We start from the raw sequence: 18,852 nt of genomic DNA on the forward strand, positions 1-18,852 counted from the left end.
CAGACAGATTTATGAATTGCTGGTTTTGGTGTTTTCATCTGATTTGTTGACAAAATGAGACATATAGAAAAGCACTTTGCTGTATCCTTTACGTTAACAGCAGCCAGCGATAGTCCAAACCTAAAGCGATATTCTCAACAAATGCAAACAACAGGGAAATTTTTATTTTATATTCAGTGTTTGTAGTCAGTACACAACCACTCTAAATGTAAAAAAAAAAAAAATGAGAGAGGGGAAATCAGCTGTGTCAGAGAGATGGATGGAAAAGGTACAAAGCTTGCGTAGTGTGCTAACAAACTCCATTTTGTGTTGCTGCAGCTGTTTCCATGGAGCTCTCTCTCCCTCTCTTTCTCTCTCTCTCTTTCTGTCTCTCCACTCTTGCGCTCTCTTTCTCACACACTCACGCGCGCACACACAAGTGTCTGAAAGAGGATTCAGCTGTGTGAGTCAATCCGCAACCAACTGCAACTCAGGGAGAGAACCCCTCGCTCTCTCGAACAGACTCCTCTATCTCTCCAGCATCACGCCCATCTCATTTTTTTTTTCATCCTCATTACAATAATTTCTTAATTTATTCTAAACCCCAGTCACAACAACAAACCCACATTCAACACACTCAATTACTGTGATTTTGATACACGAGCACCACATCAACAAGAAGCACAGGAACCGGTCCATGTATTTACACTGCTGTGTTTTTTTTTTTTTTTCCACGGCCTTATTTGTAGTGAGTGGATGTGGCAATCAGCAGTGCTCATTACACCTAGCTGCCCTATTAAGATGGCCCAGAAAAATGTCCTTGAAGGAGGATGTGAAGTAAAAAGAAAGAAAAAGATGCTTACCAAGGACTCCGACGCGGTAGTTGAGAGTGATAACGATGACATTCCCGTAGCTGGCTAGGACGCTCCCATCGATCATGTTGCCTGTCCCCTCCATGTAGGATCCTCCGTGGATGTAGACCATCACAGGCTTGGCCCCAGTATCTCGTATGTCTGCAAGAGCGGCCATCATTAACACATTCACATTGACGTCCGCCCACTCCAATCAAGGGTCAGCTCAGATTCAGATACAGCAGATACAGCGCATGGTGGCCACAAACAGACAAGCTGACAGTCACCTCTCAGATACCAGCTGTAAGGACACAGTCTGCTGGCCTACTAATGGAAATGGAGGCAATATTACTTCATATCTGCTCTATGAGAAACAAATTAATGTCCACTCATTATGTCGAGTTCAACTCTATTATAGTAATTGGCCATCTCAGCTGAAAATGTGGCTTGTCGTTCACCGTAAAAAATATTTATCATATAAACCAAACTATCAGGGTTGTATTTGTGTTGCCTTCCAGGAGGCAGACCCATTCTCCAATACAGACACGCAGGAAGCCATTAGGGAAAATAAAGAGAGAGGTACTCTGACACATCTCCCAACCAGGGAGAAGGCTAATCTGGCTTGACAGTGATAGGGAAACGCACCAGCTAATTACACAATGCTACCGTGCGCCTCCTTTTTACACAGGCCTATCTCTGTGCAACAATTTATTTGCACGGTCCTTGCTTGGCATTGCAGGCAGTTAAATGTGTGCTTCAGTTTTGGTAAAATGTTGTTTATTCTATTCCCGAACCAGGGCTTGATACCCAGCTGGAGCGACACTCCAGCCAGATAAAGCACATCCAGAGGTAGAGGGAAGAAAAAAGCCTCTGTTTGAGGAATAGACTGAATTACTGGCTGGCTAGCTAGAGCTGGGAGACAAGACAAGAAACTCTCTCTCATTTTCACTCCTGCTCCCCCCGCAATTCTGTGTAGCTTCTCGCCTTCCCCTCCCTCACTTTGTATCGCTTTCACTCACAGACTCTCCCCTGTCTCTCCATGTTTCTCTCCCGCCTTCCCTCCATCTCTGTCCAACTCCCTGCCTCTCTTTTTTTCCCCCTAAGCCCTGAGAGTGGTGAGAATGAGAGCGGGTGGGAGGGCAAAGAGTGAGGAAGAGAGAGAGAGAGAGAGAGAGAGAGAGAGAGAGAGAGAGAGAGAGAGAGAGAGAGAGAGAGACCGGAAGGAAGGAAAATAGAAAGGAATACAGATATAAAAAAAAGGAGAGAATATGAGAAAAAAGGAGAAAGCAATGGGCTTAGATTTAAAAGGGTAGTATTGTATTCTGGTTGCTATGGTGACCGAGAGCCAAAATTCAAAATCCTCAAGAACAGCTAATCGCAGACCACATCCTGCACAGACCAATCTGCATCCATCTGCAGGCACCGCTCGTCGTTATGCACCCTATCACATTAGCATGCCTAACACCGAGGACAACTGCTTAAATGCGTTTTGTAGAGACACAGGTTTTTCTGTAACCCCTATAGCAGAGCTCAGCCTTGATTCAGTTTTTTTTTTTTCGTTTTGGTATTCCCCTGGTTATTCATGGCCCCGTTACGTTTAAAAGCAAAGCAATAACTTGTGTATGATGTGGCCTTATTTATGGCTTTCTTTATCTTGCTGGTATCTGAGAAGGCTTACACAGTGAAATGTGATTTATAGCTGACACTTCTCTATGCACACACTTATCTTAGACAAGAGGAGGAGGAGGGGATGCATGGGGTGAGAAAGCATGAAAGGTACAGTCAGAGAGGGGAGGAAAGGGGAGGAGAAGGGGGGGAGAAAGGGAGGAAAAAAAACAGCATATCCTACACAAGCTACTCAAACAAATGGGCCACAGATACAAGGAGAATGGCATAGAGGGAGACAGAACAGGGGGCAGAAATAAGAAAAAGAGATTAGTCATGTCAATGTTATCAGTCACCTCTTTTGTTGATTCACATCGGGTCTCCATGACAACAGTTAAATCCCTTTGGGAGAGCGATACAAGACATTGAAGCTCCACTTGTTCTAATCTATTTATTGACTTGATCTGATGTGGGAGGCGTCACACAGATGTGACATACGGTTCTCGCTGACACAGATTTGTGTCAGAGGGAAAATATACATGCAACAGATCCCAATTGGACTTAAAGTGAGAAATAATGATCCTTTCTAGATACATCCACATGTGGGCTGCAGCACGGCATGACACGGCGGTAATAAGGTGAGCAGCTTTTCTGAACCAATCAGATCAGAGCTTTATCGGTCGCTGCGCACGGCCTAATTTGGTGTAACAGGTGACTAAGTGGCTACCTCGAAAAAGCCGCCTCCTGATTCACTTCTCTGAGGCAAAAGATTACATCAACACAAATATTCACAGCATTCAAATGTAGCACAGAGCTCTGTGCTAGAAAGAAAAACAGAGATTCATTAATACACAGACTGCTTATATATTTGCAATAACTTTACATGCAGTTGGACATAAAAAAAGAAAGAAATAAACTCATGTTTTGGTGATGAACAAAGAAATGGGTGCGTGATGGAAATGAAAGCTAATGTGCAATGAAGAGTGAGCTGAACAGAAAAATAAATTATATCACACATCATTTTCACACATATTTCTCTCAATCAGATCATGCAGCAACTACTATACAGTGACACACACTCCCAGCACAGATAACAGTATCACAGCAGAGAAAATAAATTAAAAATATGCAATAAATAAAGAAAAAGTCTTCCGCTGCACTGCACAGCTTAAATAGAAAGTCTGGCGACAGTTACGCCTACAAATACATCCCAGGGCATGAATTTTGGCAGGACCTGAGGAGCACAACCTTTCATAGGTGCGTCACAGCAGCTTAGGACTGATTGGAGTGTCAGTGGGAGGCATAACTCAGTCCTGAGTTGAGCCTCCAAGTGTTGGCGTTGCAAGTGAAACCCACCAGGAGGGCCCGGGAGCACTCGTTCCTTCCTCCTCTATATTATTTCCTCTCCCTCACCGTTTTGTCCTTTGCCTCTCACTCTATTGAAAACAGTCAGTCATATATCTGACGCTAAGCGCCCCCAGAAATGGCCTTGACACTCCAGAGTGGGACAGGACAAAGGCGAGTGGAGATAAGTGTCGGTGGCATTCACTGTGTCAACACTTGGTGAAACATGGTGGCTGTCAGCGGCTATCAGTGAGGTCTGAGGTTGGGTGGGGGGGTGGGGGGTACGGGTGACAATGTCCTGATGTGGCAGAACATGACATGCACCCTACTGTAGTGCTCTTGTCAGGCCAAGCTTCACGCTTCACTCATGACAAGTCCATTACTGGCCATGTTCACATTTAAGAAGTGCATTTAGTTGAGCTGGGGAGCTCCTTGCAAAACAGGCAGTGTAATTACACCGAATTATACAGCAGCTTGTGCCGTCGTACAAGTCAGTGACAGTATTCTGAATGTCACCGAATGTCTGCTTAATATTCCCTTTATACTGAATCAAATGAGCTAGCACTGTGTGTGACTAGGCCTCGGAGGGGGAGAAAAGGCTGAAGTGAGGGAACACGCAGTAACAAATTCACTATTCTGGAGTCACAGAAGATAGCGGAAGGAGACCACAAAGAAAAAAAATCACTGTTGCATAGCTGTTGCTATTTTAAGCCGGTGGACTTTCAGAGGCAGCACATCATCAGGAGTGATGGTATGGGCAGGAAAAGAGCACCTTATGGTTGGAGTATGTCAGAGTTTGCCGCGTTCTCCACAACACTTGACATTTCTGAGAGCGACAGGAGGTATAACTTATGCATATAAAGAAAATCTCCACATGGCACTGGGTATATGAAAAGGCAATGTGTGTGCCTCTTTGAATCTTGACATCACTACAGCAACAGTAATGGGAGGAATGACCTTTGTGTGAAGGTGACTTCCTGCTCCTTCGCCGGCGTGTTTGTGTGTTAAATATGATGTTGGCAACGGGGCAGACAGAGAGCACTGTGTATGAGGACAGAGAGAAACGAGAGGCGGGGAGAGACGCCGGCTGAGTAAAATAAAAGGGAAGGCACGGTGAGAAGCCTACAAGGCTATTAGCCAAAGCCCCCTACAGCTGGCCTGGATCTAGATGAGAGGACGAGGCTGTAGAGGTGCTGTCATCTGTAAGACTCGCAGACAGCTGTTTACTCCCTGAGTGAACGAAGACTAACCCTTTAGTCTTTCAGGGAAACCTGCTGTCCTCAGTGCGAGCCACAAAAGCTGACATTATACTGTACAAACCCACTGAAGGGTTGAGGAGAGAACACCAATAAATGCATCACACAAGTGCACACAGCCCCTCAGACGTGCTGTGCCACTGCATAAGGAAAATGCCTCAGTGAAGTAATTTAAAGCCACTCTGCACTCTTGTTCCATTCTTTTTCAAAAGCAGTGCGTTTTTACATGTTTTTGCCGTGCCAATTATTTCGTGCCACTCAAGAGTAAAGGACAAGGAGTGAAAAAAAAAAAACAGATGACAGCAACAGTCTGGGTCTCCCATCCTTTGAAATGGCTTAAATGATGCCCTTGTGGATCAGCCATTAGCAGCAATGCTTATCTTGGAAAAGGAGCTGAGCAGCAGCATTCCAAATATCTCTGCATAAATGGGCTTCAAGGGGCACGATTCTTCAACCCTGCCACATCACAGAGAATAAGATAGTGGCAGAATGGGGAGAATGGTGTGTGAATCGCCCCCACTGTCAATTCACCAGTCTCCAGCCTGGCTGAGCTGAGCTGAGGGCTTTGCTGGATGGGGATCCAGTCAGGCCTGTGCAATGGAATTAATGGTAATACCCAGGCAGGTGGAGCTCAGCTCTGCTCCCTGGCACAGCAACGATGGAGAGCTTCTCTGGGGGTGGGGGTATGTGTGTGTGCGTGTCGCTTCTCGGGCTTGGAAGCAAGCATTGTTTGCGTGTACAAGTGCGTGTATGTGTGCATGCTTCACTGGTTTAATGGATGCGGGTGTACATGTCTGAGTGTGTGCACACTCACACTGGGTGGAAGCATTCCTCCTGATTAGAGCTGGAATCTCAAAGTGCCAAATGACAGACAGACACACACACACACACACACACACACACACACATCTATTTTTCATCAGTAGGAGAGGGCCGAGGCAGCAGTGGCGCGAGACACTCTGGAGGTGGAGTAGGGACGGCTGCCTCTCTCTGCCTAACACTGGGCACGGTACCTCGGCAACGCTGCCATGTTCCACCTGGGAGATTTAGCTCCTACACAGCCTGACTTCCTCTATTTACATGCCCACCTTTATCTAACAACAGCAGGTAGGTGATTGAAAGCTTGCGCTTCCTTTTTTTTTTTTTTTTTTTTTACAGTGCAATAACAGCCTCTGTAAAATTGAGTCCTGATTGTGGGCCGATGTAAATCACAACTCGCAACTTGGCCCACGCGCTCGTGTTGCTGGAGGGAGTGTTGCGTAGAATTTGAATGCACTTTGGGGGATGCCAGGGGGTTGACTGCTGCTCAGACAGACAGGCGGACACACAAAAGGGACAGATAGAAAGACACAGGAAGAGACAGACAGGCTAATAGAGAGAGCCTCGGGGACAGCCAGCGGACGGAGAGCGATATAAAGTTTAAAAAAGGTCATTATATTCCTTGCTACATATTTCATTTTGCTTATCTCCTCGTTCTCGGCTGAATGTTTATATTGGTCTTTTAACAGCACATTTATATATTACTATTCCATTACATATGTTACTTACATTTCTCTGGCATTGTGAGGTATCCTTTATTGTTCCTATAAAACTTATTTAAATTTAAGAGCGTGTCTGGAGGGTTATAACAGGCAGGAGGGCAACTCAAATATGGTGAAGGGAGGGAGCGAATTAGCCCAGGATAGACAGACTGCCAACTGAGACAGCATGGTAATGTTGGGATGAACAGACTGAGAGATGGAGGGGGTTAGACAGCGAAAGCAGACAAGACAGCAGCTCTCTGGACTGAATGAGAATATGTGGATAAGAGGTGCATCAGCTAAAGAGTGAGAGAGTGGGAGTTCTGCCTGTGCTCTGATTCTACTTGGCCTTTAACTTGAATACAAATGTTTGATTTTCATTGGTAATGCGTGCAGTACATTTACTGTAGACAAGAAGATTGCTATTACCAGCAATAATCGCACAGCCACTTGTGAGAGCAGTAGTATGTAAGACAGCTTACAAGGACTCTGTAGTTTGTGCAGTGTGCTTGACCATCTCTCAGCGAGGAGTGAAGTTAAGTCTCACAGAGGTAACTGTTCTCTTTCATAGGGGGAAATTGCAGAGGGGCGCCTCTGAACACTGGTTTCATGTGTCGGGCCATGACACTTGAAAACAGACACATTCACCAGAACAATGAAAATCTTCTGGATCATGTTGAGGGATTGATGGCCAACTCTGTCACACATGCATTAGTTACAGCTCTGTGGCGAAGATTCTGCTGGGACCGTATTGTGCTTCTTCGGTGATGCTCTGTAAATAGCATTAGTTGCGCTCAGTAAAGAATAGACTTGTCACATTTTCAGCGAGGCTGGTCTTGCACAACAGCTTGGAGACCAAGCCACTGTGCGCACATGCAAAGACTTGCCAGACAAAGGGATCGGCACTTGTCAGCAATTTTGAACGGACTTAGGGCTACATACACTGACGCATGTGGGCTCGCTTGAGGGAAAACAAACATACACATGCGCTCGCATTTACAGACACACAGTCAAGCCCAAAAAACTGAAGGCAATTTGGCTTCAGTTGCAACAGCTTGCCCTGGGCTTGAATGAAGAAACACCTGTGTGTCAAAGTGGTGCCATGGCAACGCTTCCTGTTCTGTGATCAAGGCCAGCGTGAGGCTTCTTTCTGAAAGAAGAGCCCACTGGCAAAGAGGAAGGAGCTGCACTACAAACCCTCAAACATCTGGAAAGAACCCCGGCCAGCCGGCCTCCGGTGGGTTTAACACCCGAAGCAGGATCCACAGCAACGCCAGCGTTAATTGCGCCAACATTCAAGACGAATAAGTGAAAGGATATGGCCACTTAGTGTGACATCTCCTGCCAAATAGAAGGTCCATATGCCCTTAACATGCACAAACAGCTTCACTGCACACATACAATCTAGTTCACCAAATATACTCTTAAAAGGTAAGAATACAATCCATCCATAAAAAAACAGAGTATAAATGAAGGTCTTAACCTTGATATCCTACATCATGCTTGCATCACCTGCCCTACTGTGGCAAATGAAGACAAGGGCGGGGCGATATCAAGGGTTTGATTTAGATTCAAAGACTTAAGCCGTTTCTGTTGCAGCACAAGAATCGTCTCTCATTCTAATCTCGGCAGAGATCCACCCTGAGCCAGGAATATCCCAAGATAAATATGGAAAGTGAACAATGCGATTGCTGAGCAGCAACTTCCCATTTTCTACACCTCTCGCCTCTAATCCTCTCCAGCAGCACTCCTGAACTGCCGCTCCTCATCTAAATCTGCTGGCAGACCTGGTGAACAGCCTGATATTACACTGCTGCTTCACTTTCCCTCTGCCATTATCGCCACACATTCAGCTGCTGGCCACACCTTAAGAAGGGGGCTCTCACTACTGCCTCTGCCCTTGTAATAACAGTTGCTCCAGTCACTATGTGAGATATTAAAATGACTCAACCCGGGCTCAGTTATCTAGACAGCTACTAGATCCCATCTGACTCTAAAGCCAAACACTCGACTCATCGGCTGAATTTTGATGCTCAGGAACAGGAGACCTCACATTCACTCCCACGCACTCCAACACTTGATCCACGACAGCATCGTTCTACAGATTGTAATGTGACAGGGGTGCTCGATGATTGCATTTGCAATTAGGAAACAAAATAATTAAAACAAACAAAAAAAAAAGAAATGATCAGAAAACAGGGACACTATAAAAAAAAAGAAAAGAAAATCATGCACCATCTTTGTTCACCATGGAAAATACCTTCATCTTCATCACCGTCGTTATCCGATAAATCCTCGCCCTGTTTTTTTGCATGGGCCCCTGTTATTGAAGCAGGGAGAGACATAGAGAGGCACAGGGAAATTCAAAATAGCATGTTTGGTAATACACAGATGGGAAAAAAGGCAGTTCAATAGGAAAGCAGTATCTGAGACCAAATGTGAATAATAACAGTGTCAATTATCTGCACAATTCCCATTAGAAAATTTATCAAGCACATTTGTTGTTAACACACATACTATAATAGAAAAACAAACCTTTTTTTCATTGTATAAAAAAAACTACACTGGATAAAAGAATCAAAACACAGCTTGCAAAAATAACCTAAACAAAATAACACTGTTGTAATAGCATATTTGGAGCAGAGTCATACACATGGCAGTTTCAGAGAAAAAAAACTTTTTTAGATTTATCAGGAAAAGCCTCTGAATCCAATCCTATAAGTCTGGGTAACAGCACTATTAGCCTAAAGGATTGTTGCCAAAATGAACAACTATAACATATAATTGTGATTGGTGATAACTGCAGTTTGGAAATGGTTTTTTGAGCAGGGCTCTGCTGTGTTTAAACAAGACTTCAGTGACTTGCTTTTCTCCCTGGAATATGAACCGAACATCAATTCTTAACAGACCATACAAAGGCAAATTGATATTAACAGAAAATATGGTTACTGGAAAGTTAAATAAAAAACAAAACTGTTGAGAGAGCAGCATTTAAACTACAAGCAAAAGCACGTGACAGACTGTAACTTCCCTGGAGGTGCTAGAGATGTGAATAAATCACAAGATCGTGTGTATCGTGTGTACTCAGTGATGTGTATAGTTCCTCCAGCTTGTCTCTTTGCCCTAAACAGTAGGTAATATGCTGTTGCCCTTGTGCTATATGTAAGTAGGAAAATCAAGCCCCCCAGGGCGCCTGCACACCATGTGCAAACAGTGAACATGCCCTATCTTGACCTATCGTTTACTTTAAACTGCTTAGAGTGCAATATCCATGTATTATCATTTTTAATACCTTTAGTAGCAGGGCGCAAGGATATCAGTGCTGGTTAGTCATTTGGACAATTCCATCAGTACATTTGTTCAATAATCCTACTATCTTCTGATTAGTATTTTTATTAAATATGTTATTTTTGGAGAATTTTACAATTTCAGTGATACCCTGACCTTTTGACGAGCACCACTGTCGTTTTGGATATTCCTCTTGAGCACAGCTTTACACAGTAAATCCTAATATTTTTGTGACCTTGGACTTTTCCTCCGGTGCAATCACAAGACCACTATGAATACAAATTAATATCAAAATCTCATGGGCTGACTGTCATGGAATTTACTGAAGCATTCATGATTTCCTGAAGATGCCTGGCAAACAATCATCAGCTCGTCTGACATCATGTGGCTTTTCTTTAAGTTGACAAATACTAATTGTGTTAATCATGAGACAAGATGCGTCAAGATCTCAGTGCCTCTAAACAATTTTCCTGGGGGAAACCCTGGTCTCTGTCCACTTAACTCATTACAGGATCGTTCCCCTCGCCACCCTTAGAACAAATTATCAACATTTTCTTTAAGACAGCCTGTGTACCATTAAATTGGCTGTGGATATCCATGCTCCCTAGAGAATGACCCGCAAATATGGCTGTATGGTGCAATAATCATGCTAAAGTGGCCAAATTCAGAATTGCAAGTCACATGATGTACTCAGACTGAAAAACGACTTGAATGATCACAATGTCAACCATTACATTTAAAGCTTTGTGTGGGAATTTTTAAAAAGATTTTTACTTTTCAGCATTTCTTGATAGAAAGATACATAGTATGTATGTCTATACATGTACAACATAAATATGAATTCTATCTTCTTTACTAGTTTAATTACTTATTTTACTCCATTTTAATAATATTGTTATTCATATGATCTGTTGTTAATTTCATTCACTATATTGTAATTGTAATTGTAATTGTAATTGTGCTTTGACAATGCATGTCAAATGTCCCGCCAATAAAACCTATTTAACTGAACTGACAAGAAAGGCAGCTGAGAAAGGAGACGACATGCAGCAAAAGGTCCAGACTGGACTCGAACCCGGGCTGCTGGGGTAAGGACTCCTGGTGAGCCACCAGAGCAGACTTTTACATAAAAAATAAACGTCTGTTAAATACAAGCCCTTGCCAAACGAGTTCACACCATGTTGATTAAGCCTATCGCTGCCAGGGAAAGCTCTTTGTATTTCACAGTGTACCGGAGTTGTAGCGTCTGGGGCGACTCCCGCGCTAGTACACTGGAAGCAATGTGTTTTATGTCCGCCAGCCAGCGCTAAAGGGGGCAGGAAGGGGGGAGAGACCATATCGACGGAGAAGCAGCTAGAAGCATGGCGAAAGCTTTGATGGAAAATCCTAAAAAAATGTTAAAGAAAAGTTTCTGGAGTGGATTTTCTAGATAAACCTGGATTTAAAAAGGAAGACTAGAGTAAAAAAAGAGCACAATTAGAGCGGGTGGATACGGCAAGCTCACCTGCAGGCATACATCATAAACATGCATCAACAGTTCCACACTATGGATTTAATATTTCCTTTAAAGACTCTTTAAAGTATAATTTCTGTCACCCATGTGGGCACACCAGTCAGTCAGGAAGAGTCAGAAGCAACATAAACCTCTTTGGCATAGACACAAAAGTTAACAGCTTTTATTTGAATGAGTGCACCGGCTTGTTTGAATACCTCATCCATTGTTAATTGATAGATGAAATATATTGCATAATGTAACAGGCTGAGTGTTATGACATTTACTGAGTACATTCAAGCTCTAAAAGTGGAGAAGCCTTTTGAATTTGTTAATTCCACAGTCTGTGCAATGACCTTGTTCAGTCTAATAACAGGGCGTTATGAATAATGCAGTCAGTACGGGCTGCTATATGAGCTTTAGACCAGTAAACATAATCACATGACTTGAATAACTTCAAGTTCATAAACATAACTTTTGTATAACCCTGTTTGGAAGAAACAGGTTATCGGACTGATGTTACATTAGCAAGTTATGGAAGTTGTTACAGAAGGTTGTGTGAAAGCAGGCTTTTAATTCATATTATTCATTAGTAAGGTGAATGGCTTGCATGTGCGGTAGGATACACCCTCTAAAGTAATATCAACAAATCAATGGTTAATTAGTAAAATAGTGGTAGAAATCAATCATATTGATATTGCTTGTTTAATTGGAGTTTTATAGCATGCCCACCTCAATACTTCAGTTCAAAAACAATCCTGCCTAATACAACTCAAGGGCTGCATTGAAAAGGGCATGTTGGCTCAGATACTGGTGAAACCATAAATAACCCAGAATGGCTGGTTTGAGTATAACAGGCACGAGTTTCAAGGGTTACCAGATGCCAAAACACTGACAACACAGTGATTTATAACATAATTGTACTGGATTTTACAAGTCTGGATATCATGTTTGGAATAATTTCATATTTCAAAAACAGCAGAATGTGGCGTTCCTGTTACAAAGCAACATATCCTAATACAATAATTTTTAAAATAGTTAGGTTAAGTTTAGAAACATGGCTGGGTGCAATCATGTTGCATACTGTATGCACCAGTGTGACGTAGGTACATAATGCAGTGAAATTAAAAATACATTTTCCCAGTTTTAGTCTTGTGTTAATTGATCTTTTATCTCTTGTTATATGCCAAATACATTAAAAAAACAGTATCAGATTTACATCCGAATCCCTGCCTTGCCTCTTCCCTTTCTGCTGAGCAAAACAAAACAGTTTCAAATGATTGATGACTCATCCTGCACTCAGGAGGCATTTACAAAAGTTCACCCAAAACCAAAGTTTATATCCAAAACAATGCGGCTGAGGCCTAATTTCTTTATCTCTCTGTCATCCTCCTCCTGGTCTAATGGTGTGGTAAGTGTGCGTTGATGCTCCACATCAAACGCTAAACCCACCCACTTTCTAGCAGTCCAATCAAATACGAAGGATTTGATTTAAATCCCTCTTGTAACTGTGCACAGCTCAAATATACTTCACAGGAAAATATGTCGTAATGTATTAAACACAGGGTTCCCACACATTTTTACCAATGAATTTTTAAAACTTTTCATAAACTTCCTCATAACATTTTATCCCATTTCCATTAACTTAATTTGAATAGTTTAAAATAATTAGGCCTTTATGGTGACACAGTCATAAATTAAAACTCACATTTCCTAGACTGTTGTGGATTTAAAAAAACAAAAACAAAAACCAGACCAGACCGGCACATATGTGGGTAATTCACAAAACGTCACTGTCACAGCCGTTTTAAGGGGGGCAGAAAACCAAAGGTCTAGTAGATGTCAATGCAATCTGACTTTTGTTTGGATTTGAATTTTGAATTTGTTTGCATTTCTTTCTTGTTAATCAAGATCAATGACCCCACAGGAGGTGAGGCACTGGCAAGTAGTAATAATTTTAGTCGCATAGTGCAGCACTTGATTTTAAATGAATACTAGGAACATACATTTTCCAGAAATTTCATAACCATGGGAAACCTGTTAAGATGCTCTAACTTTCGTTTCACTGGGACTAATAAAGAACTCAACGTTGATTTTTGGTTTCACACGAGACAGGAACCCAAGTGTCCTGGGTCAAAGTCCTGTGTTTGTTTGACCCGTCCACCATCCCGACCAACGCCCTCCACCTCTACCTACGTAGACATTACGCTCTTTTCACTATGTGACCTTACTTCTTCTTTTGCTCCCATCATATAAAGAAGGACAGCCAACAACGCATAAACCGTTTGATCACAGCCTCCCTGCTTACAAAATGTGAGTTATATACAAATAGTGGATTCATTTTCATAAGAATGAGTATAAACCATTAATAAGGAACAGCCTGCATAAAGTCATCTACTGGAATGTGCATGCCGTGAAAAAAAAAATTCAATATGAAAGTAGGTGAATGTCATTGTGTATCATATTATTGTATAAATATATGATTTAATCATTGTCATGGTTTGGTGCTTTGAAAGGCCCGTGAGTCATTCTCTGTCTGCATGCAGGCATGTGAAGAGGCTCCAGGGTAAAAGTTAGGATTCTGTAAGATGAAACCTTGCATGTGATTATGTACGACATATAAAATATACACTACATAACGCTAAATCAGTGTTCTGGTCCTTTTTTTGGTATGGCTGTGTCCATGCTTACATGCTGTACCAAGATCTTCTTTGATGTCATATTTATATTTAAGTAAGACAAACTGTGGCTCATCAAGGTTTTTCCTGTTACTCATCAAAATGAAGATTGACCAAGAGTACAAGTTTTTCCACATCAGTGCACTTGTGTGTGTTAGAGTGGAAAACACTGCTTCTGAAGAGCTCTGCATTTGTGCCACTGCTATGCCAACACAGTGATCTCATTGAAGTGAATAAGGGGCCTCGTTGTTTCACAAAGTGCTAATGTCAGTCTAAAAATGGCTTTACTGTCAGAGTTTGGCAGGTTTAGCACTTTAAAGCAGCACCCGGTCAGTCAGGAGCATCTTCCTTGTGTAGGAAGTGACTGTCATTAATCTATCAGACGTCATGTCTCTAACGTAGGCCTCAGGGGAAGCAGAATAAGAACCAGCACCAAGACAAGGACACTTCTCTTGCTAATACAGCCTTTGTTATGGCTTGTTAGAAATTACTGTTATTCTGGCGTTCACTGTGCCGCTGACATGGTAAAACAGTGATGTTATTGAGTGATAGTGCTTCAGACAGGCATAGATTGGATGGCAGGTGTCGACAGGGAAGCTCTGTCACTTTGAATCGTGCTGTCTGTGGGCCCGTGTGTGTCAAACGCTGGATCTATAATAGGAGCTGCGAACATGTGGCATCTGCAGTGACTCAGCAAAGCAAGCCTATATTTGACCTTGAATCTTTTTAAAGTGATGCCACGCTGAAAGTGTGACATTAAAAATAAAACCACAATGAACTGACGAGTTTCTCCGCGTAGCTGGCCTCCAGGAGTCGACATTTGCATCTCTTCAAAACAGGCAGCATCTAGAATAACAGCTTTTATTCATGTTCCCTGACAAGCAAAATAGAAACCTGTCGCATTTATCAAATCAGGTTCAAAGGAACAGCATTTGATGGGCTTACTTGTTACATAAAAGCTATTGAAATTTAACATTTTAGCAGGGTGGAAATGCAAACAAAAGACACCCTTGAAGTTGGCTGTAGAGTTCTACATGAATAAACCCAAGCATGCACACACACAAACATACCAACAGATATAGAGTGCTCTCAGGCTCTGGAGACTTCTTCACTGAATCCAAAATGCACTCAATACGTTGTGGAAGGGCTGAATGTTAACGGTCTTTCCTTTGCTGGAAAAAGGTTCACTGACAATAGATGGGCCTTAGAGTTAAATATCAGAAAGGTCAGAATGTGGAAAGGGACTTAGTGAAATGTGAAATGTTGCAGCCTTGACAATTTAGAGCAGTTATATTCAGTCTCTAATCCTCAGGTGGCCATTTTTCTCTTTCAGATTGCCCGGATCCGTCTCCCCTCCTGTCTTTCTGCTCTCAGGTCTCTCTCTTTCTCTCTCTCTCTCTCTCTGTCCGTCTCCATCTCTCAATCCTTCTCCCAGTGTAGAGGTTAAGGAACAGCTTGGGAGGGACACATAAGAGAGAATGATGGAGAATGCAGCTAAAAGGTTAAGGAGGCTGTAATCCTGCAGTAAAGGACAGCCAAAACTCACACTGCGCTTCAGCTGTTCCCCAAATAATAAAAAAACAAATAAAAGGCAGCCAAGTTGTCTTGCTGCCTGTCTACAGCTCGATAATGAAAAGAGACATGTTTAACAGTGACCACAGGCTTCTGAGTACGGTGGCAGCCGAGCACACAGGGGTCTCTTACCTCTGTTCTGGATCTAATGAACCATTTTTTCCCTAAGACGACTACGCTGCACAAATATTTTACAAAAACAATCACCTCGCTTTAGGCTTCTTAATCTTCTGTAAGACACAGCAGTCATTTAAGTAACTGTTGTGCCACAGTTGAATATGAGACATTACTAACTTCAGACTCATTCAGAGCCTTTGAAAGCCAGAACAATAAATGTATGCAGCCTTAAACACAGTTAGTGGCAGTAACACAAAAAGAAATGTGGCAAAACACTACCAACGGCAGTGAAAAATCTAACATACATAGATGTAAATGCTGCACAATTGGGAAAAAAAATAGCACACAGACACACTCAAAATGTGTTAAATCTCAAGGATACAAACAACAAATCTTGTGGGAAAATACTAGAACTGCATTCATGTGCCTCTCAGGTGATCCCATCTCCTGAGTCAGGATGTCATTCCTCTGACATTGGTTTAATCATGAGCTTTAAGTCATAATGTAGACAAAGAGAATGTGTTGCCCAGAGCGAATTTTATAACCCAGAGCAGTTAAACAACATGCTGATTACCATTTGAAGTTACATATTACAAAATGATTTTGTCCCAGACTTGTTGCAGCACCACTTTATCCCCTAAAACTATTAAAATCTACCACTCTTTTTTTCCCCCCCCAACTTAACGGTATAATATGATTGAGGGTTCAAACTACGGCCATTCAAAGTCTTTTTGCTGGGTATCAGCCTTATGTGCAAGAAAAATGTGGATAAAATGTTATGGTATGGCCATAAAAACAAGGGTTTCAATGATGAAGTCCACTTAAAGGAGAGATTCAATGGGAAATCAAGCTTTGAGATTCTGACTCTAAGCTAACAGAGATACCAGAAGCAACAAATAAATAGTGTTTTTCCCTTTAACAGGGCTTTAAGACTCCACAGGCTGTGTCCTCTATTCCGTTTTGGGATAAACAAAGAACAGAACAGAGATATTGAGCCTTGGATTGACTGTGGAAGCTGGACAGCACAGCAGCAGGAGGCTTCTGAATAGGGACTTCCTGCTTAGGTCGCGTCTTGCATCTCAAGTCAGTGCGACTTGATGTGCCACTGGCTGGCTGCAGCGTTCACTCGCCGAGGTCATAAACTGTCCCAGATAGATGATCACAGAAGATCATGGAAGTAATTTTCTGTCAAACAAAAGCGGACATCTGCTCTGTTTTCAAATCGCACAAGCCAATATTTGTTCTTGTCTTCTTGGAAAGTTTTTATGCTGTCTGCCTGGCGTACAGATTTCCTCGGCAGCACTCAGGGAGCAGCCCCTCCTTCCCCGAGGCAGGGTTGAGTCGGCCAACCAACGGGATTACCATGGTCTGTTACTGTCTGCCATGGCCCAGACGCAGTCTAACCAGGATTGGGGCTCTTTCGCAGTTTTCACAGCTCTCTAGCATCTGGAGGTCATCTGGTAAGAAGAAAAAATGTCCAGTGTTTCTGCTGGGGTAGTTAATCTACAGGTTTGGCAACTGACTGACTGTTCAGTACTGGCACCAGGCTGCGTAACACATGGCAGCCTGCTGCCTGTGAGGGCTGCATAAGAATGATAGTTGAGTGGTCCAAATCAAGCCAAAACGTACAACAGATTTCGCTGCACTTATCTCAAATGCACTCATGATGAGGGATGAATTTAGGAGTCAGGGAGGTTGATCTCAGAGTGTCTCTCAGAAGCTGTGTTATTCAGAGAGACCAGTGTGAAGGACAGTTTTTACAAGCGGGTTACAAGCGGTGGAAGAGACGTGCCGTAAAACCCAGCAGAAAAATAACACGCATATTGTATAAACAGACAGCAGGCAGCACGGTGAGAGCGTCTTATCACCAGGACTCTGCCTCAAAGAGGAGCTCATCAAAAGGATGTGATTTTACAGATCTCTTTTAAAGTTTGTCTATCAATTTAACAATGTAAACCTCTTCATAAGATAAAGATTGACCTCATCAGGGTTCGTCCTCACAAAATTGACCCATCTCGAGCCAATCTAGCACTAGAAGGTTGAATAGTGCTTAGCTGTGTCCCTGCACATCATTACCCCTCTCTTCACTCCATTCACTCTGACTCAGAGAAGAGAAAATGACTGAGTGATATAACCGTGGCTCCTGCTCTGTGCCCCTGTGTGCACACACTGTAAGGCCACTTCAGAAGGAGCAGTGGGCTACGGTGCTGATCTTGCACATTAGACTACCAACTCGGACATCTTGGACTTGCCGTGCCGCACCAGTCTTGCAAAGCCATTCTCCAAATTGCATTTTAGTCAGTGTAAACATCAATTTGTTCCTGAGCAAAGACCAGTGCTCTGTTGGTTTTGCACTGCCAGAATTAGCCACACAACAACCCTAGCTCTGAATACTAACCAACCATACTGGAAAAAAAGGCACATCTACTATAATTTTGTCTTGAGCCTTCCATTATTTTTTGAATGAGTCTGTCTTTGATCTTTTGTCCGGACACTAGTGTGCGGTTTAAAGGCTTTCCCCCTGTTTAATGGAGGAAAATGAGCCACATCTTTGATATCAGCACATTAAGTGGTTTCCTTGCACAATGCCTAGTAGGACACTAATGGCACAGGATGTATAAGGCAGGCTTTCTCAATAACTCTCAATCTCTTGTAAGATGAAAATCATTTCTTCAAAACCGAATTCTACATATATTATTCCCAACACTCTATGAAGTCACACCGACGAATATGTGCAAGATTTACACACAGTCTGCACTGTGCAAATCACCATGTACCGGCCTCTTGTCTCATAAAACACGAGAATCTAACTCTTGATGCATTTTGCAGGGTGCATGGGTGATATATATTTCTCACTTGATAGGCATCACCATTGCAACAAAGGTGCTTCACGTGAGGTAAGAGGGCCATTTACTGTGCTCCTGTCGCTTGGCAACAATCACACAACCATTTCATCAAGGGTCAAACACCATACTTCTGTCTGAAAATTAATCACTCTTTGCTCCAGAGGAAGCGCATTCATAGAGATACAGATTATAAAATTGGTAGTGGAGGCGTTATTAGTTCTGAATATGCACAGTGTGTATGACTCTACTGTATTATACAGGTCTCCACTGAAAGCACTGGAAAACATATAACCCTTTTTTCATT

General features: G+C 42.6%; 1 protein-coding gene across 3 annotated transcripts in view; it reads right to left on the reverse strand.

Annotated features, from left to right (window-relative positions):
- The window catches only part of nlgn3a (neuroligin 3a), a 224,491-nt gene that overhangs the window by 86,153 nt on the left and 119,486 nt on the right, over positions 1-18,852 (reverse strand). For 2 of the 3 annotated variants that reach the window (XM_088081221.1, XM_088081220.1), the window contains exons 4-5: positions 8,816-8,875; positions 843-992 (exon numbers count right to left, since the gene is read on the reverse strand). In XM_088081221.1, the coding sequence (XP_087937347.1) occupies positions 843-992; positions 8,816-8,875 (210 nt within the window). The remainder of the gene's footprint in view (positions 1-842; positions 993-8,815; positions 8,876-18,852) is intronic. The other variant, XM_042493720.2, reaches the window with a different exon arrangement.

This window comes from Plectropomus leopardus, chromosome 8, assembly GCF_026936395.1.
Source record: "Plectropomus leopardus strain MGB_pleo_1.0 chromosome 8, ASM2693639v1, whole genome shotgun sequence".
In the NCBI taxonomy this organism is placed as follows: Eukaryota; Metazoa; Chordata; class Actinopteri; order Perciformes; family Serranidae; genus Plectropomus; species Plectropomus leopardus.